The sequence below is a fragment of the Acinonyx jubatus genome, chromosome A2, assembly GCF_027475565.1.
Source record: "Acinonyx jubatus isolate Ajub_Pintada_27869175 chromosome A2, VMU_Ajub_asm_v1.0, whole genome shotgun sequence".
In the NCBI taxonomy this organism is placed as follows: domain Eukaryota; kingdom Metazoa; phylum Chordata; class Mammalia; order Carnivora; family Felidae; genus Acinonyx; species Acinonyx jubatus.
The window spans coordinates 93,564,567-93,591,347 of record NC_069383.1 but is presented as its reverse complement, the minus strand read 5'-3'; the positions used below and the strand labels follow the sequence as shown (position 1 = coordinate 93,591,347).

General features: G+C 36.0%; 1 protein-coding gene across 4 annotated transcripts in view; it reads right to left on the bottom strand.

The window, feature by feature from the left end:
* CDK13 (cyclin dependent kinase 13) overlaps positions 1-26,781 on the bottom strand; it is a 123,006-nt gene that overhangs the window by 70,295 nt on the left and 25,930 nt on the right. For all 4 annotated transcript variants that reach the window (XM_053218651.1, XM_053218652.1, XM_027071608.2 and 1 more), the window contains exons 2-5: positions 26,033-26,692; positions 18,142-18,312; positions 16,662-16,801; positions 14,693-14,863 (exon numbers count right to left, since the gene is read on the bottom strand). In XM_053218651.1, the coding sequence (XP_053074626.1) occupies positions 14,693-14,863; positions 16,662-16,801; positions 18,142-18,312; positions 26,033-26,692 (1,142 nt within the window). The remainder of the gene's footprint in view (positions 1-14,692; positions 14,864-16,661; positions 16,802-18,141; positions 18,313-26,032; positions 26,693-26,781) is intronic.

The following is a 26,781-nucleotide window of genomic DNA, read 5'->3' as shown; positions in this document are numbered from 1 at the left end:
CTTCCTTCAAAAAAAATCCCGCAAACTGACATATGACCACATATAAATTTCAGAATAACAAAGAACACAAGAAAAACAAAGGTGAGGGCAAACAATGCAAATGGGAAAAATTATCTATGCTATGTGAAACACATAAAACATTAATATGTATTTTAATAAATCTTTCCAGTTAGTAAGCAAACATCAAACGGGCAATTCACAGAAACAGCAAAAACCTGACAAATCTTTAACCTTTCATAGTTGACTGCCCTAACGCTGATGCTGCCCTAAATGGTTCTCTGCCACTTCCACCCTTCACCACCCACCTTGCCCCACTGCAGGATTTAACTGCTAAAGTTCTTCTATTAATGGCCACAGTATTCACAATGCAGATCACCCGCTTTTTAACTTCTCCCTCTACTCTCCATTTCAAACCGATACCATGGCTTCTGCCATTGGCATCTGTCTTACGTGTCTGTTGCTGAGTTTCATTCTTGCGACCCCCCTTTCTCTGCCTGGGTTTGAGCTCACTTTTTAACTTCCGGTAAGGTTAACCAATCAAACACACCTAGTCATTATGTGTCAACTTTTTCACTCTTGACAACTTTTACTATTAATAATTAAAGACTACTTGGTAAGCTTTCAGAAAAAAGGTGTTCCCCCCCCACTAATTTCTGGGTCTGCTCTCCAAAACTTCACTGGAGGACTAAAACCATTTCTCCCAAACCTCCATCCTCTCCACCTAATTAAAACAATTACTGTATTATTGATCTATTTCTACCCTCACAATCAACAGACTACCAACCTATAATAAACACAAACTTTATTGTGTTCTTGCTGTGTGCAATATTCTAAGTGTTTCACATGAATTATTTCATCAAATGCAACAAACCTATGAATAATGAATTATTACTCCATCTTCCAGATGAGGAAACCAGAGATGGACGAAGCTCGGATTCAAACTATGTACTCTTAATCATTACACATATTTCTCATTACTTTTACTTTATAACATCTGCCCCAAAAGAACACTATTTCTTGTTCAGCTACTCAGGAAATATTGATAAGAGAAAGGCACTTCCCCTTTCCATTCCCATATACTCCTTCCTGCCTTTCCCACAGATTCCTTTTCCCTTAAACTCCACAATCCCTTTGCCATAAATCATCTGATGGGCAACTAAACATTCTGATTTCTCTATGTTCTTTATATTTTTAAGGGCACCTGGCTCTTGATCTCAAGGTCTTGAGTTCAGGACCCACCTTGGGCATAGAGCTTACTTAATCAAAAAAAGAAATGAAAATAAACTCTAAATTTCAACACATTATGCTAACTCTGTATCTCCTTGTGATTCAGAAAGGAGTCATTTCCTAATTAAGATTTTATATTCTTTCCTTTTAAAAGCATTATAGGCAAGGGACACCTGGGTAGCTCTGTCAGCTGAGCATCCAACTTCAGTTCCGCTCATGATCTCCTGGTTTGTGAGTTCGAGCCCCACATTGGGCTCACTGCTGTCAGCATGGAGCCTGCTTCGGATCCTCTGTCCCCTTCTCTCTCTGCCCATCCCCCACGCTCACACCCACGTGGACTCTCTCCCCCCCCACTTTCTCTCTCCCCCTCCCCCATGCTCTCTCAGAAGTAAACATTTAAAAGAGTAAAAGCTTTATATGCTACATTTCATTAAATGTAAATAAAACACTTTCCTATACCTTTTAACTGATTATGCAAAATTCACAATCATGAAATATTCATTTGGTTATTTTGGAACAGAATACAATCTGTTTTATAAATATTTTTCTCCTCGATTCAACTCTAACATTTACTGAGCACTAACATAAGAAACATGAGAGCAAGGAAGCCAGATGTCTGGACAGTTTCTATATAAACTACTCGAAAGATGAACATTCTTACTATGTTACAAATATATTCAAAACTCAATTAAAAACACTAATACCCTAATTTTAAAAAATAGGCAAAGGACATAAACAGGTAATATATGTTAAAAAAATATATAAATGGCCTCTAAGAACAGGAAACTGTCCAATTCCTTGGCATTGTATTTAATGTCAAGCACCATTTTTGGTCCTAACCTACCCTTCCAGTCTCATCTTCTAAACAAACCTACCCCATCCACCACACACACCTCTCCCTCTCAATCTACCCAGTATTTTCATCAGAACAAAGAATTCTGGGGTGCTGTTTGGATTTTTTGTCTTAAATAACAGCTTCATTGAGATTTAATTCATATATCATACACTCACCCATTTGAAGTACACAATTCAATTGGTTTTAATGTATTCAGAGTTGTGCAACCACCACCACAATGAAATCACCTCAAAAAGAGCCTCATACCCATTAGCAGGTACTCCCCATTTTCAACACCTCCCCAAGTGTCTGGCAACCACCAATCTATTTTCTGTCTTTACAGATTTGCCTATTCTGGACATTTTATATAAACAGAATTATACAATACACAGTCTTTTTACCTGGCTTCTTTCACTTATTGTTTTTAAGGTCCATTCATGTTGTAAGATGTATCTGTACTTCATCTCTTTTTTTTTTTTGATTTTTAAAAACTGTAGTAAAATGTATATAATATAAACCATTCATAACTATTTTTTAAGTGTACCATTTAGGGGCAGCAAGTTCATTCACACTGTTGTGCAACCAATCAGCAGCACCCATTTCCAGAACTCTTTTCATCTTGCAAAAATGAAATTCTGTACCTATTGAACTGTAACTGCCCATTCTTACCCGCCTCTACTCCCTGGTAACCACCATTTGACTTTCTGTCTCTATGGATCTGACTACCTCTGGTACTTCCTGAAAGTAAATTCATCTAGTATTTCGCTTTTGTGATGTTTATTTTACTTAGCATAATGTCCTTAAGGTCCATCCATGTTGTAGCTTGTGTCAGAATTTCCTTTTAAAGACTGAATGATATTTCATTGTATGTATATACCACATTTTGCTTGTCAATTCATCCATCCAAGAAGATTTAGATTGCTTCTGCCTTTTGGTTACTGTGAATAGTGCTATTAACAAAAGGTACAAATATCTCTTCAAGATGCTACTTTAGTTCTTATGAGTATATAACCAAAAGTGGAAATGCTGGACCATATGGTTGTTTTTAACTTTTTAAGGAATCATCATATCTTCCACAGCAGTTTTACCATTATACATTCCAACTGGCAAAGGCCAAGTATTCCAATTTCTCCACACCTTTGGCATCACTCGTTATTTTTCTGTTTTTATTTTTGTTCTTTTGATAAGTCATTTTAATGGGTATGAATGGTAATTCATTGTCGTTTTAACGTGCATTTCCCTAATAGTGATGTTGAATGTCTTTTCATGTGTTTAAAATCCATTAAAGTCCTTTGGTATTTTATTTTCATTGAGTTGGAGTTCTTTATATAAAATGAATATAAAACCTTATCAGATATGTGATTAGCAAATATCTTCTTCTATATCCTGAGTTGCTTTTTTACTCTTATGTCCTTTGATGCCTAAAATATTTTGATTTTGGGGGCGCCTGGGTAGCTCAGCCTTTAAAGCATGAGACTCTTGATCTCGGGGTCATGAGTTTGAGCCCCATGTTGGGGGTAGAATTTGCTAAAAAAATCAAATTTAATTTTGAGTAGCCCAACTTTTTCTTTTTCCTTTTTTTGTTCTGTGCTTTTGATATCCTACCCAAAAACCATTGCCAAACTCAATGTAGTCAAGTTCTCCCCTATGTTTTCTTATAGAAGTATTCTAGTTCTAGCTCATACATTTGGGTCTTTGATCCATTTTGAGTTGGTTTTATTTTAAGTTCTTCTTTTTGAGAGAGAGAGAGAGAGAGAGAGAGAGAGAGAGAGAGAGAGAGAGAGAGAGAGAACGAACACAAACAGGCAAAAGGCAGAGAAAGAGAGATACACACAAATCCTAAAGCAAGCTCCAGGCTCTGAGCTGTCAGCACAGAGCCCAACACGGGGCTCATATCACCAGATCATAACCTGAGCCAAAGTTGGATGCTTAACCAACTGAGCCATCCAGGCACCCCTGTTTTTTGTTTTGTATTTTCTCTTAAGTGATCCTCAGTCTGACTTTTTTTTTAAGTTTACTTCATTTTGAAGGAGAGAGACAGAGAGAAACCATGCAAGTGGGGGAGAGGCACATAAGGACAGAGAGAATCCCAAGCAAGCTCCACACCCAGCACGGAGCCCAAAGCAGGGATGGGTCTTATAACCATGGGATCATAACTTGAGCCGAAATCAAGATTTGGATGCTTAACTGGCTGAGCCACCCAGGCACCCTGATGTTTTATATTATTTCTATTTTTTTAGTTTTTTTAATTAAAAAAAATGTTTATTTTTGAGAGAGAGAGAGAGAGAGCACGAGCAGGGGAGGGGCAAAGAGACGGGGAGGCACAGAATCTGAAGCAGGCTCCAGGCTCTGAGCAGTCAGCACAGAGTTCAATGCGGGGCTCAAACTCACAAACCGTGAGATCATGACCTGAGCCGAAGTTGGACACTTAACTGACTGAGCCACTCAGGTGCCCCTCAAGGTTTTATTTTTAACACAGTATTAGGTTAAGAGTCCAACTTCATGGTTTCACATATAGATATCCAACTTTTTCAACACAAATTGTTGAAAAAACTGTCTTCCTCTGTATTAGTACCCTTGTCTAAAATCACGTGCCCATATATGCCAGGGTTTATTTCTGGGCTCTGAATTCTGTTGCACTGGTGCATATGTCTTGTCTTTATGATAAGTGTTGAAACTGGGAAGTGTGAGTCCTCCAACTTTGTTCTTGTTTCAAGTTTGCTTCGGTTATTTGAGAGTCCCGTGAGATTCCAAATAAATTTCAGGATGAATTTTTCCAATCTGCCACAACCACTGTTGGGATTTTCATTAGAATTGCATTAAATCTGTAGATTACTCTGGGTAGTACCTATATCTTAACAATATTAAGTCTTCTAATCCAGAACACCAATATCTTTAATTTATGGTGTCTAACTTCTTTCAGCAACGTTTTATAATTTTCAATATACAAATATTTCATCTCCCTGGTTAATTTATTCCTATTTTATTCTTTTTGATGCTATTGCAAATGAAATCATTTTCTTTTCCTTTTCAGATTTTTGCTGTTAGAATACAGAAACTCATCTTTTTTGCACATTGATTTTGTACCTTGTGATTTGCTGAATTTACTTATTAATTCTAATATTTTGTTTGGTAGAATCTTTAGGACTTTCTACATATAAGATCATGTTGTCTATGAATAAAGATAATTTTATTTCTCCCTTTCCAATTTTGATATATTTATTTCTTTTTCTTAACTGCTTCCAGCACTATACTGACTAGAAGTGACAAAAGTGAGTATCCTTGTCTCACCCTGATTATAAAATAAAAGCTTTTCATCTTTCACTACAGAATATGATGGTAGCTGTATACTTTTCATATATGGGCCTTTAATACGTTTGACATAGTTTCCTTCTAATCCTAGTTTGTTGAGTGTCATTATCATGAAAGAATGTTGAATTCTGTCAAATGTTTATTCTGTATCTAGAGAGATGATCATGTAAATTTTTTTCTTCATTGTGTTAATGTAGTATTACAGTGACTAATCTTCATATGCTGAACTATCTTTGCATTCCAGGAATAAATCTCACTTGGTCATAGTGTATAATCCTCTTAATATACTGCTGAATCCAGTTTGCTAGTATTTTCTAAGGATTTCTGTATAAATATATCTCTGAAATATTGGTCTATAGTTTTCTTATACTGTCTTTGCCTGGTTTTGGTATCAGGATAATGATGTCCTTACAGAATGATTTTGAAAGTGTTTCTCCTTTTTATTTTTTTTTTAATGTTTATGTATTTTGAAAGAGAGAGAGGGAGAGAGTGACCGTGCAAGCAAGGGAAGGGCATAGAGAGGAAGAGGGAATCCCAAGCAGGCTCCGAGCTGTCCGCTCCAAACCCAATGCAGGGCTCAATTCCACGAACCATGAGATCATGACCCAAGCAGAAATCAAGAGTCAGATGCTTAACCAACTGAGCCACCCGGGCGCCCCAAAAAGTGTTTCTTTGTGATCAGTTTTTTTGGAAAGTTTTGGAGAGGACTAATGTTAATTCTTCAAATGTGGTAGAATTCACTGTGAAAGCATCTGGTCCTGGGCTTTTTAGTTGTCATTGTTGAAGTTTTTGTTACAGATTCATTTCCTTACAGTTATAGGTCTGTTCAGATTTTCTATTTCTTCATAATTCTTGGAGGTTGTACATTTCTAGGAATTTTTCCATTTTATCCAGGTTATCAAATTTGTTGGTCTAAGTTCTTCATTCTCTTTTACGGTATAATACTATTGCACTGCATGGGTGTACCAAATTTTGACATATTCATCAACTAATGTTGGCATTTTCTGGCCATTATGAATGATCCTCCTATGAACATTAGTTTACAAGTTTCTGTGTGGATATATCTTTTTATTTTTCTTGGGTATGTCCCAAAAGTTGAAGTTCTATAGCTCATAACTCTTACGTTTAATATTCTGAAAAACATGCAGATTGCTTTCCAAGGTGGTTGTACCATTTTACAACCCCACCAGTAATGTATGAGTCTCCCACCAGTAATGTCTGAATCTTCCAATCTCTCCACATCTTCTCCAATACATGTCAATATCTATCCTCTTTCTTATGGCCATCCTATAGTGCATATGAAGTGGCATCTCACTCTAATTTTGATTTGCATTTCCCTGATGGCTATAATATTGAACATCTTTTCATGTGCTTATTGGTCATTTGCCTATGTTTTTTTTTTTAAACTTTTTAAATCTTTATTTATTTTTGAGAGAGAAAGAGACACAGAGTATGAGTGGGAGACAGGCAGACACAGAATCCGAAGCAGGTTCCAGGCTCTGAGCTGTCAGCACAGAGCCTGATGCGGGGCTTGAACTCACAAACTGAGAGATCATGACCTGAGCCAAAGTCAGATGCTGAATCGACTGAGCCACCCAGGTGCCCCTACTTGCCTATCTTCTTTGGAAAAATGTTTATTCAGATCCTTTGCATGTTTAAACAGGTTGTCTTTTTATCATTTGGTTGTAAGAGTTCTTTATACATTCTAGATACAAGTTCCTTATCAGATAGATGCTATACAAATATTTTCTCCCATTCTATGAGTTGTCTTTTCACTTGTTCTCAGTAGTGTCCCCTAGAGCACAAAAGTTTCTAATTTTGAAGAAGTCCAATATATCTACTTTCTTCTACTGCTTCTGCTTTTGGTGTCTTAAGAAGGCTTTAGCTAACTCAAGGCCATGAAGATTTACTGCTATATTTTCTTCTAAGAGTTTTAAGGTTTTAGGTCTTATATTTAAGTCACTGAACCATTTTGAGTTAATTATTATATATGGTATGAATAAAAGGCCCAATTTCATTCTTTTTCATATCCATTTGAGCCAGCACTGATTACTAAAAAGGCTATTCTTTTCCACTGAATGGTCTTGGTATCATCATTGAAAACTGAAATGACCAAAAATGTGAGTGTTTATTTCTAGACTTCCAAACCTATTCTACGGATCTATGTATTTATCCTAAAGCCAGTACTACACAGTCTTGATCACTCTAAGTTTTATAGTAATATTTGAAATCAGGAAATGTGAGTTCTTCTGTTAAAAAATTTTTTTAATGTTTATTTTTGAGAGAGAGAGAGAGAGAGAGAGAGAGAGAGAGAGAGAGAGAGAGAAAGTGGGGAAGGGGCAGAGAGACAGAGGGAGACACAGAATCCAAAGCAGGCTCCAGGCTCTGAGCTGTCAGCACACAGCCCAACGCAGGGCTCGAACTCGTGAACTGTGAGGTCATGACTTGAGCTGAAGTCAGACACTTTAACCAACTGAGCCCCCAGACACCCCAGTTCTTCTGTTTAAAGATATTTTTTGACTGTTTTACCTCTCTTGAATTTTCATATGTTCTTTCTCTTTCTTTCTTTCTCTTTTCTTCCTTTCTTTCTTTCTTTCTTTCTTTTCTTTTCTTTTTTCTTTTCTTTCAAAAGTGTGAGCAGGGTAGAGGGGCAGAGGGAGAGGCAGAGGGAGAGGCAGAAGGAGAGAAAGAGGGAGAGAGAGAGATTCTGACACAGACTCCATGCTCAATGGAGAGTGACAAGAGGCTCGAACTCATAACCCTGGGATCATGATCTGAGCCAAAACCAAGAGTCAGACACTCAACCGAATGAGTCACCCAGTTGCCTCTCCATATGTACTTTAAAATCAGCTGGTCAGTTTCTGAAAAGGAGCCAGCCAGGATAGGGACTGCAATAAACATACAAATCAATTTACCATCTTAGTAATATTAAGTCAACAGATCCATGAACAAGGAACGTCTTTCCATTTATTTAGGTCTTATTTTTTTTCAGTGATGTTTTATAGTTTTCAGTGTATAAGACTTTTACATTTTTTTTGTTCATTTATTCCTAGATATTTTATTCCTTTTAGGGCTATTACAATGAAACTGTTTTCTTAATTTCACTTTGGACTGTTCGTTGTTAATATACAGAAATACAACAGTTTTTTGTGTATTGATCTTGCATTCTGCCACCTCAATGAACTCATTTATGAGTTCTGAGTTTTTTAGTGGATTCTATAGGATTCTCTATGAAGAGAGAGTATGTGTGTACGTACATACGTACGTACATGTACACACACACACACACACACCATGCACACATTAGAGACAGTATTATTTCTTCCTTTCTAATCTGTTTATCTTTTATTTAATTTTCTTGCCTAACTGCCTTGGCAATGCTGAATAGAAGTGATAAGAACAGACATCTTGTTTTTCATAGATGCCCTTCATCAGGTTGAGACAGTTACCTTCTTTTCCTAGTCTGTTCTATTCCTGCTTTATAAATTGGTACAGCCTTTCTGAAAAACTTGGTGACATGTGTCAAGAAATTTCAAAGTTCAAATCCACTGACCTAGTAATCCAATTTGTATTAATCTATTTAAGGGAACAATTAGAGGTGAATAAAAGTTTTATGTACAAAGTCACTAAAACAGAAGGAAATCTGGCTCCAGTGTCTAGGAGAACTGCGTATGACATGCAATGCAAAGGCAAGGGAGCACCATGTGAAATCAGAAATCATAGCAGTGACATATGAGACTTTTTCCCTCAACCGTATGGTGACACTTTGCCACAAACATTTACTATAGAATATTGTTTTTTGCTGATTTTTAAGAAAATTCCAAAATAAAAGATTACACAAATTCCATTATTAAATAAGTTCTAATACTGAAAGTATTATAGCTTAATTTGAATATAGTAATTACAATTACAGCTTTTGGCTGTCCAGCATATCATATTATTTTTAACTACCAATACTATTTTGTTGGAATGATACCATTATTTCAGTATTTAGGTTTTTTTTTTTTAACCTGAATACAAAATATTTACATTTTGAGATGGAGATCAAAGACTGTAGTTTTTATTTTATAGTGCATATAATTGCAAAAACAAAGTCTTCTCTGCCCAGAGAATTATAAACTGCTTTAAATTTTTAATTGAATATTATTACATTCAGTCAGAAAGTATCTTTCCATAAATTCATAATCCTCAGTGGGAGCAAGAAAATAAAGCAAAACTTTTGTTGCAAAAATAGTTCATACTTTAGTTCAAAAATTTGAGGAACGGTGAAATATGAACACCAGAGTACTGAAATTAATACAAGTAATTATATCCCACTCTCCTTTCATACTTGAAACTGCAAATCTAGAAGTACAAGAAATATTTTCCTTGAAACAAAAACTACCCTTTGCTAACACCTAAAGATTGAAAAACACACAAAAAGGTTCAAAGATTCCCCTCAGTTATTAAAAAGATGAGACTGCCTGAAGATAAAGAAAATTAAGAAAAAAATTTAGAATTAGTTTAGCCTCCCTCCATTTCCCCAGATTATTTCAGAAAAAGCTCATTCAGCATCTCTAAGATTTTGCACAAAAATCCACCTATGACTTATGGAAACCACTTAACCCTGTTTTCTTAAGGAAGTAGAGCCAAGTGCTTTGTGCTATGGCTGCTGTTATAATAATGCAAATCTTTATATATATTTGTTTTTATTTTATTTATATTTATTGATTTTATTTATATTATTTATTATAATATATTTACACTATATATTTATATATATTGTTTTACTATGTTTTTATATTTTTTTAAGTTTTTACTTTTTAAATTTTTTTTAAATTTATTTATTTTAAGAGAGAGAGAGAGAGAAAGAACTAATGGTGGGAGGGGAAGGAATAGAGAGACACAGAGAGAGACAGAGAGACAGAGACAGAGAATATTCCACGCAGGCTCTGTAGCCTTAGCACAGAGACCAACACAAGGTTAGAACTCACGAACCATGACATCATGACCTGAGCCAAAGTCAAGAGTCAAAGGCTTAACCTACTGAACCACTCAGACACCCCAAAAGAGAGAATCTTAAGCAGACTCTACACTCAAAGCGGAGGCCAACTTTGCGCTTGATCTCACAACCCGGGGATCATGACCTGAGCTGAAACCAAAAGTCCAACACTCAACAGACTGAGCCACTCAGGCACAAAGTTTATATTATTATGTTAGCAATTTTACTTGATTTTTGTGTTGTTTACAATTTTCAAATTTAAATTACTGTTAAGTATTTGGTTTTATTTTGTTGTTTTAGTTTCATCAATTCTAATATAAAATATTAAATCAAAGTTTCCATACTGTCTTTCTGCTCCAGGACAGCAATCACAATTGGAATAATGGTACACAGCTAACATGATCAGGATTAGAACCCAAAGACTTCAGATCTAGTTTCCTTTTCTCCAAATCAGTCTGCATCATCGTGGTTCCTTCACCAGAAAGAATAGATTCATGGGGCACCTGGGTGGCTCAGTCAGTTGAGCATCCAACTCTTGATTTTGGCTCAAGTCATGATCCTAGAGTTGTAGGATCGAGCCCTACATTGGGCTCTGCTCTGAGTGTAGAACCTGCTTAAGATTATCCCTCTCTCTCTCTCTCTCCCTCTGCCCCTCTCCCCTGCTCATACACTGTCTCTCTCTAAAATAAAACAAACCAAATTTAATAGATTCATTGAAAAAGGATTACATATCACCTCACACCTTTTAGAATAGCTATTATCAAAAAAGACAAGAAATAAGCGTTGGCGAGGAGTACAGGGTACCCTCATGCACTGTTGGTGGGAATGTAAAATGGTGCAGCCATTATGGAAAACAGTATAGAAGTGCCTCAAAAAATTAAAAGTAGAACTACCATATGATTCAGCAATTCCACTTCTGGTTATTTATCCAAAAGAAATAAAAATCTAACTCAAAAAGATGCATGTACCCCCATGCAACATTACTTACAACAGCCAAGACATGGAAACAACCTAAGTGTCTATCAAAAGATGACTGAATAAATAAAATGTAGCATAACTATATGGTATAATATAATTCAGCCATAAAAAAGAAGGAAATCTTGCCATTTGCAACAATGTGGATGGACCCTGAGGGTTTTGTGCCCTGAAGTCAAACAGAGAAAGACAAATATCATATGATCTCACTTACATGTGAAATTTAAAACAAAATCAAGAACAAAAAAACCCCAAACTCATAGATAATCGAAAGAAGAGACTGGTTGCCAGAGGCAGGGGACAAGAGGTGGGCAAAATGGGTGAAGGGGATCAAAAGATAGAAATTTCCAATTATAAAATAAATAACTGTGTGCATGAGGGTGTAATACACAGTATGGTGACTACGGTTAATAATACTGTATTGTATATTTGAAAGTTACCAAGACAGTAATCTTAAAAGTTCTCATCATGGGGTGCCTAGGTGGCTCTGTCGGTTAAGCATCCAGCTCTTGATTTCAGCTCAGGTCATGATCTCAGAGTTGTGAGATCATGCCCGGTGCTGGGCTCCATGCTTGCATGGAGCCTGCTTAAGATTCTCTCTTCCCCACTCCCTTTGCTCCTCTCTGACTCATGCTCACTCCAGCTCATGTGCTCTCTCAAAAAAAAAAAAAAGTTCTCATCGCGAGAAAAAAAATGTAACTGTGTAGTGATGAATGTTAACTGGATTTATCACGGTGCTCATTTCACAATATATGTAATACCAAATCATTATACTGTTAAAACTAATACAATGTTATGTCAATTTTACCTCAATAAAATAAATAATTCTGAAAGAGGATTAGGTTTTAAATTCCATACTCCTTGACGTACTGTAGTATATTTAATAGCTGGCATCTAAATGTAACTTCCCCACAGTAAAACACATTATGTATCATGATTCCAACAATTACAAACAGGATTATGGTGGGGGAAAAGATGAGGAAGCAAATAGAGGAAAATCTATGGTTTGTAAAATATGGTGATAGACATTGTGGGGGAGAAAACACAAAGCAAAAAACAAAGGACTGAGGAAACTTATAATCCAGTAAGGAAAATAAATAAGGACCATAAATATGATACAAGGAAAATTCTGACTACTGTATTCTTTTAAAAAGTATTGGGGCGCCTGGGTGGCTCAGTCAGTTGAGCGTCCGACTTTGGCTCAGGTCATGATCTCATAGCTTGTGAGTTCGAGCCCTGCATCGGGCTCTGGGCTGACAGCTCAGAGCCTGGAGCCTGCTTAGGATTCTGTGTGTCTCTCTCTCTGCCCCTAACCTACTCACATTCTGTCTCTGTATCTCTCAAAAATAAATAAACATTAAAAAAAAATTAAAACAAAAAAAGTATTAAAGTATGAACAGGCTATAGTAAGCAGAGTTTAATTACCAATCCAGCAATTAGTTATTTAGTACCTTCTATGGCCTAGTCACTGAGCTAGGTAAGGGTTATAATAATGAATAAAACAGGTATGGTTCCCATTCTCATATGGAGATACAAGTAAATAACAAATCAGTAGTTATTCTGGAAAAAGTTATGAAGAAAAAAACTAAGGCTTTTAAATTGCCTGTGTCTCCATTCAGTTGAAAGTGGTCCATCCGGTTAGGCTTCACTGATGAATAAAGTAACATTCAGTCTGTGACCCAGAGGATGAGAAAACAGTCTTTCAAATTGTGTGTGCACACGTGTGTGCATGCGTGCATGCATGTGTGTGTTGAGGGTAGAGAGGTTTAAGCCCAGGGAAGCAGCATATGTAAAGACTTTAAGGCAGCGAAGTGCATTGGCATATGTGACCTATATGACTGAAGCTTGGTGGACAATCAGAAAAATGGCAGAGATGGGGTTAAAGAAATAGGCAGGGATATGATCCCACAAATCAAAGCAGCAGGAGGTTCAGGGTATGTTGGAGGAAGAATATATTAATTTTGGCTATAGTATGACATTAATGAAAAATATTTACATACAACCGTCATATATAAGATCTTAATTTAATCCTTACTACACAGTAAGAAAAATAATGTTTCCTTTAATGGATGAAGAGGTCACAAGGGCTCAGATGGGCTAAAGATCTTGCAAATAAGGTTGCACTGCTTGTAAGCAAAGTCACAAATCTCAGACATTCCAACACAAGTCAAACCAGTATCCTTTCTACTACACAATAAGAAATGATGAATAATATAAACTGGATTAAAATCAAGCTAAGGAATATTGGTGTTATTATGGACAACAACTAATGAAAGTGGTATCAATTAAAAAGATGATTCTAGGGGCTCAACCGCTCAGTCGGTTAAGCGTCCAACTTCAGTTCAGATCATGATCTCATGGTTCATAAGTTCAAGCCCTGCATCGGGCTCTGTGCTGACAACTCAGAGCCTGGAGCTTGTTTCAGATTCTGTGTCTCCCTCTCTCTCTGCCTGTCCCCCGCTCAACGTTCTGTTGGTCTCTCTCTCTCAACAATAAATAAACATTTAAAAAATTAAAAAAAAAAAATTCAAATTTTCTACATAGTGCATACAGAATACTTTGAGAAGTTCCTTTCTACAAAATAACTATTATGTATTAAGTCACTCATTTTTTATACTGTTCCCCAGAAGACTAAGATTGTGTGTGTGTGTGTGTGTGTGTGTACAGTTGCGGATGGGAGGGGGTTAAGTACCATGTTCAATCAGAACACCTATTTTAATCTATCTTATCTTAGATTTGAAAAAGAATTTTGCTCTTTGAAAACCACAGGTTATAATGAAGTCAACTTTTGTTCCAAAATCTCAAAGATCCTAAAACCTACTGGAAGTAGAGCCTTTTACCTACCATATGCCTTATGATAACTACTTTAATGAGCATGCTAATTTCTTTTTAGTTTTTCTGCTAAAAGCATATACCACTATAATTCATTAAAGGCAATTTCAGGTAAGATTTTGCCACCACATGTTCAGAAATAACATAAATGCCTACCATAAAGTTTCCTTATGTGTTAAGGCATTAAAACATTTAAAAAATGTAAGATAAGCATATATTCTATACTACTATAAACTATTTCTCAATAACTAAAAAATGAAGATTAAAAATTATACATTGATGTTCCAAAAAACTACTACTACTAAATATGTGTAATACTGATAAATATGTTTTGTTTCTTAGGGGACTCAAATATCACTAAAGTAAATAAATAATTCTTCAACTCAACTACATCTAAAAACAGAGTATGATATTAATGCAATAGTTTTATGTACCTAGTAATTACTCATATAGTTAATACCTATGACAAAATCTGCAAGTTAGCAACATCATGCGTATGCAGAACTGGTTATGTAAATATGCACACATACCTTTATCCTTCTTAAAATCCAAAGCATCTTCTTTATCAGTCACTATTTCCTTCATATTGATAATACTCTGGTGGGTAAGCTGCCGGAGAATTTTAATTTCTCGAATTGCTGTAATTGGAAAGCCTTCCTTTTCATTATCTAGACGTACTTTCTTTAAGGCTACCATTTCTCCTATAAAAATTAAGTAAAATCAAGTTAGCAGCTGACAAAACCAAATGACATTTTTCTTAATTTTAACTTTATTTTAATTCAAAATTTCTGTTCCTACCTCTTACTACTCACAAAATATATTTTAGCTTTCAAAGTACCAATGATAATGTTCATAGCTCAAGAAATTAAGTCTCTAGTTAAATTATCCAAACTGTGGAATACTATATAACTGTTAAAAAGGATGGGGTAGGTCCATAAGTATTGTTACTGTATGCTCTGTATGATATATTAAATGAAAAAAGCAAGATGATGAACAGTAGCTGCATTACACTACCATTTTTAAAAAGTGAAGGAGGGGATGGAATGCCTGGATGGCTCAGTTGGTTAACTGTCCAGCTTGATTCCATCTCAGGTCATGATCTCATGGTCTTGAAATCAAGTTCTGCTTTGGGCTCCACACTGAGCACAGAGCCTGCTGAAGATTCTCCCTTTTCCTATACCACCACCCCTCGGCTCATGCTCTCTCTCCCTCAAAAAAAAAAAAAAAATAGAGAGGAGGTTAAATTTATATAATATGCTTATACATGCATAAAATCTCTCAACAGATGAGAAGATTCTATACATTAAGCAGGTGACAAAATGTGCTCGGACATATTAACTTATCCAAAGCTGCCCAGCCCAGCAGTGAGACATAGATTCAAAATCTGTTTTAGCTATCTCAAAAGTATGTGCTCTTCCCACTACACTAAATGACTTTATACTTCAGATATGAGTGAGTACTGTCTCAGATAAGATCTCACTATTAAAAGAACACACACACACAAATCCTGTGAGTAAAAGTTCACTATTATAAAGGTTTGTTGGGGCGCCTGGGTGGCTCAGTTGGTTGAGTGTCTAACTGCAGCTCAGGTCATGATCTCAGTTTGTGAATTCGAGCCCCACACAGGGCTCTATGCTGACAGCTCAGAGCCTGAAGCCTGCTTCAGATTCTGTGTCTCCCTCTCTCTGCCCCTCCCCAACTCATGCTCTGTCTCTCTCAAAAATAAATTTAAAAAAAAAAAATTAGAAAAAAAGGTTTGTTCATTCTTCTTCTTTGGAGAAAAAAAGGAATTCTGTCCTTACAAATTTTCCAAAAGAAGGATGTTTATACTTTTAATCATTAAAACTTATTTAATTCTTTTTGATGGAAGTCTAAAATAAAGTATGATTCCTTATTTGTTAAACAGCTTTTAAAAGCTACAATTTAATCTCTTTTTGATAATGCAGAATCACCAGTATAAATAGTATTACTGTATGCCGTAACTGCGTTCCAGAGTTTCCAGGCATAAGGTAGTCTAGTCTCCCCTATACTAAATGGCTTCAAATAGCTATGCTATTTTAATCTATTGGTTTATTTCAACAAGGAATTATAAGTAAAGATTAAACACTGGCTCTAAGAGTTATTAGTAAAATATGTAGCCTCTGCACAGTTACTTTTTACTAGCTGTAAAACCTTTAAAACTGTCTCACAGGTTCCTGATTATGTTCTAAAAGATTAAGCTGCCAAATATGGCCTCCAAAGGGTAACTTTGACAGAAAAAAAGAATATTTTGCTAAAAGAAAAAGTGTTGCATAAGGCTTAATACAACAAAATTTACTACTAAGGCTAATTAAGGTCAAGATACTTTTTTTCCCCGATTACTAACAATGTAAGTATTCACAATTAAAGAAATCTAAATCCCACCATGCTACACATCACAAATACTAAAAAACCACTTTAAAAAACACAAATTAAGTACATTCAATAGATCCAAAGATCCACAGTATTTGGCATACTTACCAGTGTCTTTATCCCTGGCCTTGTAAACTTGTCCATAGGTACCTTCTCCAATAATTCCGATGATATCAAATTTATCCACGCAGCGTTTTCCCCAGTCAATATCTTTTTCTTTGATTTCACCATAGCGAGGCCCACATATTCTATCAAATATAGTTCTTAAGTTTTTATATACAATCAAGCAAGTTGAATAAACTGTTTAATATTTAATATCCACCCTCTCCCAAAAAGTATTATAAATTATCATGAAAGTCAAGGCATCATTTCTCCATGCTGACTCTTCTTCTATAGACTAACAAACTGGAAAAAGAACTAAGGCTTATATAAGAACTTCCAGATTAATAAAATGTAATTTTTCAATGAGTGGATAAAACCAACACTGATACAAAGAGTCAAAGTTCTCTAACCAACCTTTAGGAAGTTTTCCTTTTCATTCATCATCTATATATATAATATATATTATATATATACAAAATATATAAAATGCTTCCAAAAAGCAAGTTTGATAATGAACATTACCAAAAATCTAACTATAAAGCTTACTGACAAATTTAGACTTACAGCTAGATGAAATTATCTTAAAAATGGAAATACTAGAAAGATGTTTAGTCCAAGAGAGTAAAAAAAGTATTAATATAATCAACTTTCAGGAATCCATACTTTGTGGCTGTGGGTGTGTTATATATGACAAATATCTGACATTCTTCAAAAGATACATAATTTAATAGTCTTTCAATATTCTGGTATGTAATAGAAATTCAAGTAAAGGAATAAAGCTACAATACTCAGAAAGACTTTTAAAAGTTTTTTAGTTTTCTACTCTATACTAGAAAATTGCCTCATACTCACACAAGGCACCTGAACAGCAATTCTAAAATCAGATCTAACTCAAAGTCTTACTCACACCTTCCCTTGGTTAAGTAGAAGTAAAAAAAGAAATCAACATGCTCACTTCTTAACTGATGAACACATTTCAAGGGAGTTATCTCTAGGCACTTACTTGAAGCTAATTTAGGATACAGATTTCAAACCTTCTTCCACTCCACCTCTTGCAAAATGAAAAATGTATTTAGTAATAGGAGCAAATGGAGCTAAAAAGCAAAGAAAACATAGCAGCTTGCCCATTACTAATTTTGTTTGGGCTCATTGAATGCTGACTTCCACCTTCTCCAATTTCAGTGTTTTGTATTATTTAAAAACTTAATTATAGAAATTATCTTTAACATATAATACCCCAAGAAATTAATACATTACAAACCATGAGAGAAAATTAAATTTAGTTTTATTAGTCATTTTGAATAGGTATGCAGGGAATTATGAATTTTTTTTCGAAACTCTAGTAGAATTTATTCATATACTTAAGTTTAAAGAGTAAATATACTTTTTATTATTTTAAATCTTAATTTTTTTGTGTTTTATGATTTTATGAGGACCCAGAATCATTTCTGGTCAATTTAAGAGCAGGTAGAAAGCAAGCACATACTTAGGCCTCCTTTTACTATGTAACTGTGTTGTTGTTTTCTTTTCTTCTGGACTCTTTGAGAGATCATCTCCTCCTGGTAGCTCAGGGGGCAGTGGTAAATCAGCAAGTAAACATCGTAGTTTCTTCTCTACTTCTTTTTTAACTGCTTTTACTGAAATATTTCCTCGTAAGCTAAGGAAGAAAGGAGTCAGACAAACAAAACACATTTATTTGAGAAATAATAATCAGCCATGTCTTACACTTAAGTAGTAATGGCAAAATACTAAACTAAGTTACTTTCCAGCTAAACTAATAAACTATTCAATTGCAAAATACCAAATTTGGGGGTAAAAATGATTAGATAAAAACTAAGGAACCTGAACAAAGTATGAACTTTAGTTACAATAATATTTTGATATTTGTTCACTGATTGAAACAAACATACCATATTAATATAAGATGTTAATACCAAAAAAACTAAATACAGTATGTATGGGGACTCTCTGTAGTATAATTATAATTTTTCTGCAAATCTAAATCTGTTCAAAAAATCATATATTTTAAAGATGATTTAGAATTACTATGAAACTGTAAATTAAGACTAAAAAATAAATTAGTCATGCTTCACAGAAAAATTCATTAGTTCTGTGATAGCATCCTGACTGCTGGAGAGACATAAAGAGGTTTTATAGAAATAAATACACTATATGGGGCACCTGGGCAGCTAGTCAGTTGAGGGTCCGACTCGTGATTTAGGCTCACGTCATGATCTCAGTGTTCGTTAGTTCAAGCGCTGCAAACACAGAGCCCACGGGATTCTCTCTTCCTCTCTCTCTGCCCCTCCCCCGCATGTGTTCTCTTTCTCTCCCTCAAAATAAACAAACATTAAAAAAAAAAAAGTCTTGGGGCGTCTGGGTGGCTCAGTCAGTTAAGCATCCAACTCTTGATTTCAACTCACATCATGATCTCATGCTTCGTGAGTTCAAGCCCCGCATCGGGCTCTGTGCTGACAGTGTGAAGCCTGCTTGGGAGTCTCTCCTTCTCTCTTTGCACCTTCTCTACTCATGCCCTCTCTCTCAAAATAAATAAATAAACTTAAAAGAAAAAGTCTCTTATTAAATAAATAACACTAAATGGCGTTATTTATCTTGCCCATTTAAATAACCACGAACAACTAATTTAGCTTTGCCCTTTTCCAGGGTTAATTTTCTTAAACTGGATAATGACTCTCTTGAATATTTAAGGTTCTAGCTTACGGAAATTACAGGTCAAAATTTAAGTTGTTTGTATTGTACTTTTTTGAATGCATAAAGAACTCCGAATTTTAACTAGGTAATCTGATTATTTTAAACCTCCCAGTTACTAAAAAATCTGCTTAAAAATATGACATTTCTTGGGGCACCTGGGTGGCTTGTCAGTCAAGCATCAGACTTCGGCTCAGGTCATGATCTCACAGTTCGTGGGTTCAAGCCCTGCATCAGGCTCTGTACTGACAGCTCAGAGCCTGGAGCCTGCTTCGGATTCTGTGTCTCCCTCTCTCTCTGACCATCCCCCACTCACACTCTCTCGTTCTCAAAAAATAAAACGTTGAAAAAAATTTTTTTAAAATGACATTTCTTGAAAGAAAATCTTATAATGATTAACAAAATTTGGACTTCACACACTTTCATAGCAGTTATGAGTCCGATAATGAAAAAGTTTAGTGAGACTACACCACTGCGGTCGGAAATTACAAATGACATTATCAATGTAAATCATTTAATTATAACTTCTATTCGTGTTAAACAATATTATTGTACAAATGCACGCTTTAATACCATCTGATAAAAACCATTTATCAATAACTATAATAAAATTGTGCCTTTTCTCCATAGCCCCGTGTTACTCACCAGAAGGTTCTTTAACAGAGAAAACATGCTCAAAAGGAAACTAGTTTGCAGTTTTATTTTTACAGTAATGGTACATACCCTCCTTTTCAATGTTAATGTCCATACGTTCAATTGATTTTATGCTTCTATGTACTAGATGTTAGGTAAGGCACTGGACTTTAACAATAAAAACTATAACAAATACATTAAGATACAACTCCTGGGGCACCTGGGTGGCCCAGATGGTTAAGCATCCAACTTCAGCTCACGTCATGATCTCATGGTTTGTGAGTTTGAGCCCCACATTGTGCTCTGTGCTCACAGCTCAGACCCTGGAGCCTGCTTTAGATTCTGTGTCTCCTCTCTCTCTGCCCCTCCCCTGCTCACGCTCTCTCTCTCTCTCAAAAATAAACATCAGGGGTGCCTGGGTGGCTCAGTCAGCTGAGCATCCGACTTCAGCTCAGGTCAAGATACAACTCCAGGGGCACCTGGGTGACTCACATGGTTAAGGGTCCAACTTCAGCTCAGGTCATGATCTCATGGTTTGTGAGTTTGAGCCCCACATTGGGCTCTGTGTTGACAGCTCGGAGCCTGGAGCCTGCTTCGGATTCTGTGTCTCCCTCTCTCTCTCTGCCCCTCCTCTGCTCACACTCTGTCTCTCCCTCTCTCTCAAAAATAAACATTTTTTTTAAAATTTAAAAAAAATAAAAATAAAATAAACATCAAAAAAATTTAAGATATAACTCCTCTCAGAAAGGAACTTAGACAGACTTTTGGAGAACATAGTCAAGCAAGCAGTAGGATAAAGTACTACACAAATGGAGTCCTAGAGTAATGTAGCTAACGGGTCGCTAAATCAGGATTGAAAGATAGTAAAGGCTTCTTTCTAAAAAGGTAAAATGCCTTAACAAGAAATATACAAGGCCAATAGAAGAAAATTTAAAAATATGATGAAAATAAAACTGGATCTGAATGAATGGAAAGAAACAATGTTTTTGTACAGGAAACTGTAATGCTGTAAAGCTATTAGTCTCCAAATTAATCTACTACACTCACTAGAGTCCCACACAAAACACAAGCAAAAAATTTTTTAATATAACTTGACAAGCAGGTTATAAAAATCTAAGAATAAAGACAAAAATCTGCCAAAAAACACTTCCAAAAAACAATAATGAAGTGAGATTTGCCTTGTCCTGTGGTCAACCTGTTTTAAAAGATCCCAAATTAGGGGCACCTGGATGGCTCAGTCAGTTAAGCGTGACCTTTGGCTCAGGTCATGATCTCCCAGTTCATGAGTTCGAGCCCCACATCCAGCTCTATGCTGATGGCTTGGAACCTGCTTCGAATTCTGTGTCTACTTCTCTCTCGGCCCATCCCCCCACTCATACTCTGTCTCTCTCTGTCTCTCTCTCTCTCTCAAAAATAAATAAACATTAAAACAAATTTTATAAAAGATCCCAAACTAGAAGCCAAGATTGGCTGAAGTCAAGGAATATATATTATGGTCTACCCAATGTTTTATAAGAAAAAAAAAAAAAAAACTATGAATTAAATTGTAAATATTTTTAAATCAGAAAATTTACATAAACATTCAGATTTCAGGCTTCTTAAAAAAAAAATCAAAGGCTCTAGCAACACTGGGCTCAAATTCATATACAGTAGCACTGAAGCTGAGGCTGAATAGCAGAGCTATTCACTAATCGGTATTTGAGTCTGAGAACCAATATACTATTCATCTAAAGAAGTCAAAACAAAAAAGTACTGGCAAAGAAATAATAAAACACATTAATGGAAAAGAGGGTCCAGGGGCACCTGGGTGGCTCAGTCGGTTGAGCATCCGACTTCGGCTCAGGTCATGATCTCGTGGTCGGTGAGTCTGAGTCCCACATAGGGCTCCGTGCTGACAGCTCAAAGCCTGGAGCCTGTATGGATTCTGTGTCGCCCTCCCTCTCTGCCCCTCCCCCACTCATGCTCTGTCTCTCTGTCTCTCTCTCTCTGTCAAAAATAATAAAACATTTAAAAAAAAAAAAAGAAGAGAGGGTCCAGAAATACAGGTATCTATAAGAATTTTTATATATGGCACCACAAACCAGTGAGCTGGGACTATTCAGTAAGTGATGTTAGAAACAACTGGATCTATCAGCCTACAGGGTGGTAGGGGAGATCATTTTTCTTCCTCATCTAATAACCAAAAACAAATTTCTGTATGATTTGAGTCAAGTTTTTTTTAACTTTATGAACCCATAAGTTTTAAGGGAAAAATGACAGATCTGACTATATTTAAAAATGGAAAACATCCGGGGCGCCTGGGTGGCTCAGTCAGTTGGGCAGCCCACTACAGCACAGGTCATGATCTCGCGGTCTGTGAGTTCGAGTCCTGCATCGGGCTCTGTGCTGACAGCTCAGAGCCTGGAGCCTGCTTCCGATTCTGTGTCTCCCTCTCTCTCTGCCCCTTCCCTGCTTGCTCTCTGTCTCTCTCTCTCAAAAAATAATAAACATTAAAAAAAAATTTTTTTTAAAAGGAAAACATCCATATAGCCAAAAACAAAACAAATAAATGTCAAAGGCAAGCAATAGACTCTGAAAGGCAAGATCTTTAACATAAGGAAAAAAAAAAGGAAAAACAGTATTAAGGAAAAGCCAGCATAAGGTATAAACAAGTAGTTCACTGGAAAAAAATAAATAGCCAACAAGTATTCAGAAAGATGCTATCTCAATAATCAGAAAAACGCAAAATTAAATAATCATATATTTTATAGACTGTATAAATTGGTACACAGTCCTATTAAGATACAATTTGGCAGCTTTTAATCAGATTTTAAATGTATATACTTCAACCTTATAACTATCCTACAAAAATTGCTCAAATGTACATAAAATATTAATATAACAAGAGTGTGATAGCAAACAATTATTATAAATCTAAGTATCCCTTAACCAATAGAATAGTTAGTAAGAGCATGATTTATCATTCCTATAGACAGGAATATTGAACCTATCCATATACCAATATGGCATGATCTCCAACATATTAAATGAAAAAAAAAAGTCGAGTATTATGCATAGTATAATCCTAATTTCCTTTAAAACAAAACAATTTATTATATGAAAGTATATAGTTAACAGTCTATCTTGTGATTTTTAAAGAGTAATAAATTCCGGGTCTGAAGGAGAAGCAAAGTTCAAAGTAAGCCTAAAAGATATTACTTGGCTAGGAAGTACTCAAAACCAAACAGGTCATGTCAAAAGGACAAGACAGTCAGCTTAAGGAGTTCCCACTGACCAAGGACAATGGAGCATCAAAAGAAGAGTGACTGACTGGTGTTGAATTGATCTGTGGCCACACATGTTAGTAGTAGTAGCCAGGGGTCTTAAAAACTTCTATATCCATGAAATGTGCAAACATATTCAAAGAAAGAAGAACAGAGACACAACAGAAAAGCAGAAGAGACCAAAAAGAATACAGGTCAAAAAAATTTTTGATGATAAGCATGACATATACCAACATCTCATTAAATATGGACACACACTGGGGCGCCTGTGGCTCAGTCGGTTAAGCGTCCGACTTCGGCTCAGGTCATGATGTCGCGGTCCATAGGTTCGAGCCCTGCATTGGGTTCTGTGCTGACAGCTCAGAGCCTGGAGGCTGTTTCAGATTCTGTGTCTCCCTCTTTCTCTGACCCTCCCCTGTTCATGCTCTCTCTCTCTCTGTCTCAAAAATAAATAAACGTTAAAAAAAAATGGATGCACATGGAAAACAGTATGGAGGTTTCTCAAACAACTAAAAACAGAACTACCCTATGACCCAGCAATTGCACTACTAGGCATTTATCCAAAGGATACAGGTGTCCTGTTTCGAAGGGACACATGTGCCCCCATGTTTATAGCAGCACTATCAACAATAGCCAAAGTATGGAAAGAGCCCAAGTGTCCATCGATGGATGAATGGATAAAGAAAATGTGGTGTATGTATACAATGAAGTATTACTCAGCAATCAAAAAGAATGAAATCTTGCCATTTGCAACTACATGGATGGAACTGGAGGGTATTATGCTGTGAAATTAGTCAGAGAAAGACAAAAATCATATGACTTCACTCATATGAGGACTTTAAGAGACAAAACAGATGAACATAAGGGAAGGGAAACAAAAATAATATAAAAACAGGGAGGGGGACAAAACAAAAGAGACTCATAAATATGGAGAACAAACTGAGGGTTGCTGGAGGGGTTGTGGGAGGGGGGAGGGGCTAAATGGGTAAGGGGCATTAAGGAATCTACTGAAATCATTGCTTCACTATATACTAACTAGTTTGGATGTAAATTTTAAAAAATAAAAAATAAAGTTAAATCAAAAAAATAAATAAATAAAAAATAAAAGATGCAAAGCTAAATGGGGATTGTACACATCCGAGATCAGAACTTTAGATTCTATTGTTCAATAAATCAGTCAATTGTCAAAAAAAAAAAAAGGATGCACAAAAAATACCCTCCTTAAAGCATTCACCTGCATGCGTCTTGAATTCTTGAAAATACCACCAGTAAAAATTTATCTCCATAGGATATATGAAAAATAGAGAATAACCAGTCTCACCAGCCCAGAATTACTAGATTCTTGGCAAATGGGTTATTTTCTCACTAATGAAGTGACTCAGTTCTGCATTCATGCCTCTCTGCTGGAGAGTCCATTCCACAACTCATCAAAATTACAAATCACTACTCTGTTTATGAACCTTCAGTGTTCCTAGAGAATAGTGAAACCTGTAAATACCATAATTAGAGTGGTTTAATTGGAGAATACCTGATTATATTGGATGAGTTCTCTTGGCAACATTTTTGATTGTAGAAAAAAGACATTATAGTGGACACAAAACACAGGAATTATGGTTTTTTTGTTTTAAATTATAAAATGTTCATAATGCCAGCCAAAGTGAGCACTTGAAAGACCGACCCACACAGCATTCTCATCCACTTGTTTCCAAATTCTATAAAGATGTCAGCTAGGAAAACTGCTCATATAGTTGCTTTTTAACAGAAAATGAGGGTAAAACAGCTCTAATTTCTCCATAAAAATAAAAATGAAAAAGGTTAAGTGGTGTAACAGACAGACATTACACAGTAGCATAATGCTTCTATCCTAGCATATGTTTCAGAAATATTCTTAGAACCACATTTACTTTACAGACACTCTTATCTTAATCCTCTAAAAAATAAAATGTTTCAAAAAAAAGTCATACCCCCAATATTCATAAAAGAATCTGTAAACATGTTAAAGGAAAGCAAAACCACATTGAGTTTTCTGTAATACATAATGAATCTCCAACTGCAAAAAATTAAAAGGGTCAAGAAAAGTCTAAAAAATAATAAATTCATAAAGCTACCCAGAGTGATAAATGTATAAGGCCACAGAAGAAACCTAGAAATAATGAATATACCTGCTTTAATCACCCAGGAGAGAGTCTCTCATAAATGTCCTGTTTCTGATACTGTCATTTAAGGAATATTAAATCAAAGAAAACACAGTACTAGCATCTCTAATTCCCAAACTCAATCGGAAATATACATTGTATTCCGAAGCCAACAGCAAATTTTTCCTGGAATTCTTAGCATAACCTATATTTTGTCATCTTACAAGCAGTGTGCTTCATTTTAAAGTGAAAATAATAATAAAGATAATTTACTTATGATTTTTTTATAACCTTTTTATGGGGGGGGAGGATATTTCAGGTAATTTCTCACTCCAAACTTACATTTCTTTTTTTAAACTGTTAGTGACAAGGGCGCCGAGGTGGCTCAGTCAGTTAAGTGTCTGACTTCGGCTCAGGTCATTAACTTGCAGCTCGAGAGTTCGAGCCCCGAGGCTGGTTCTGTGCTGACAGAATGCTTCACATTCTGTATCTCCCCCATCCCCTCTCTCTTTACCCCTCCCCCACGCTCATTCGCTCTTGCTCTTTCTCTCTCTCTCTCTCTCAAAAATAAACAGTAAAAAAATAATTTCAAAATAATAAAAATAAACCGTTAGTGACAAAACTTTTTTGCACTTACCTATCGGCATCTTTATCTTCAGGCAGCATGGGAGGCAAAGGTAATGGTGGTAACGTAGAGGTCACTAAAGCCACATGTTGCTCCTTCTCCTTGGCTCCTAAACTTGGTGTAAGTGGTCTGGTTTTCTCTTTAAGAGATACTGGTTCGTCCTTTGTAGCAGCAGATTTACTCTCCTTCCCAACTACAACTGCTTTCTTGGCGGCTTTATCTACAATCAAATTATTGTCCACCTTGGTTACCTGAAGAGGTGGCTTTGTTTTTGCCTTGTCATTTTTTAAAGTCCCACCACTTGACGGAGAAGGTGCGTGTTCTGTTTTCAGTTTCTTCACATCCTTCACATGGTTTGTTTGAGATGCACCGGCACCCGTCTCCGTGCTCCCCTTCGTAGGTGTAGAAGTGTTGGAGGCTTTGGCAGCTTTGGCAGCAGCCTCAGCAGCCTTAGCTGCTTCTGCAGCTTTCGCGGCTTCTGCAGCTCTTGCTGCCTCTGCAGCCCGTGCTTTTTTATTCTTGTTCAACTCGGCTGCCAGGCTACTCTTCAGAGTTAGTGTGCTAGGAGAAATGCTAGAGTGACGGCTTCTGGATCGAGACAACCTGTGCCTGCTACGAGATCTTGAATGCCTAGAGGAATATGGGCTTCTGCTTCGGGATTTGGCAGAACGTCTGGTGGAAAATAATGAAGATTTAGTCAGGAATTCAGAAAAGTTCAGTCTGAAATTTACAAAAACTACTAACTCAACCTTGTTACATAA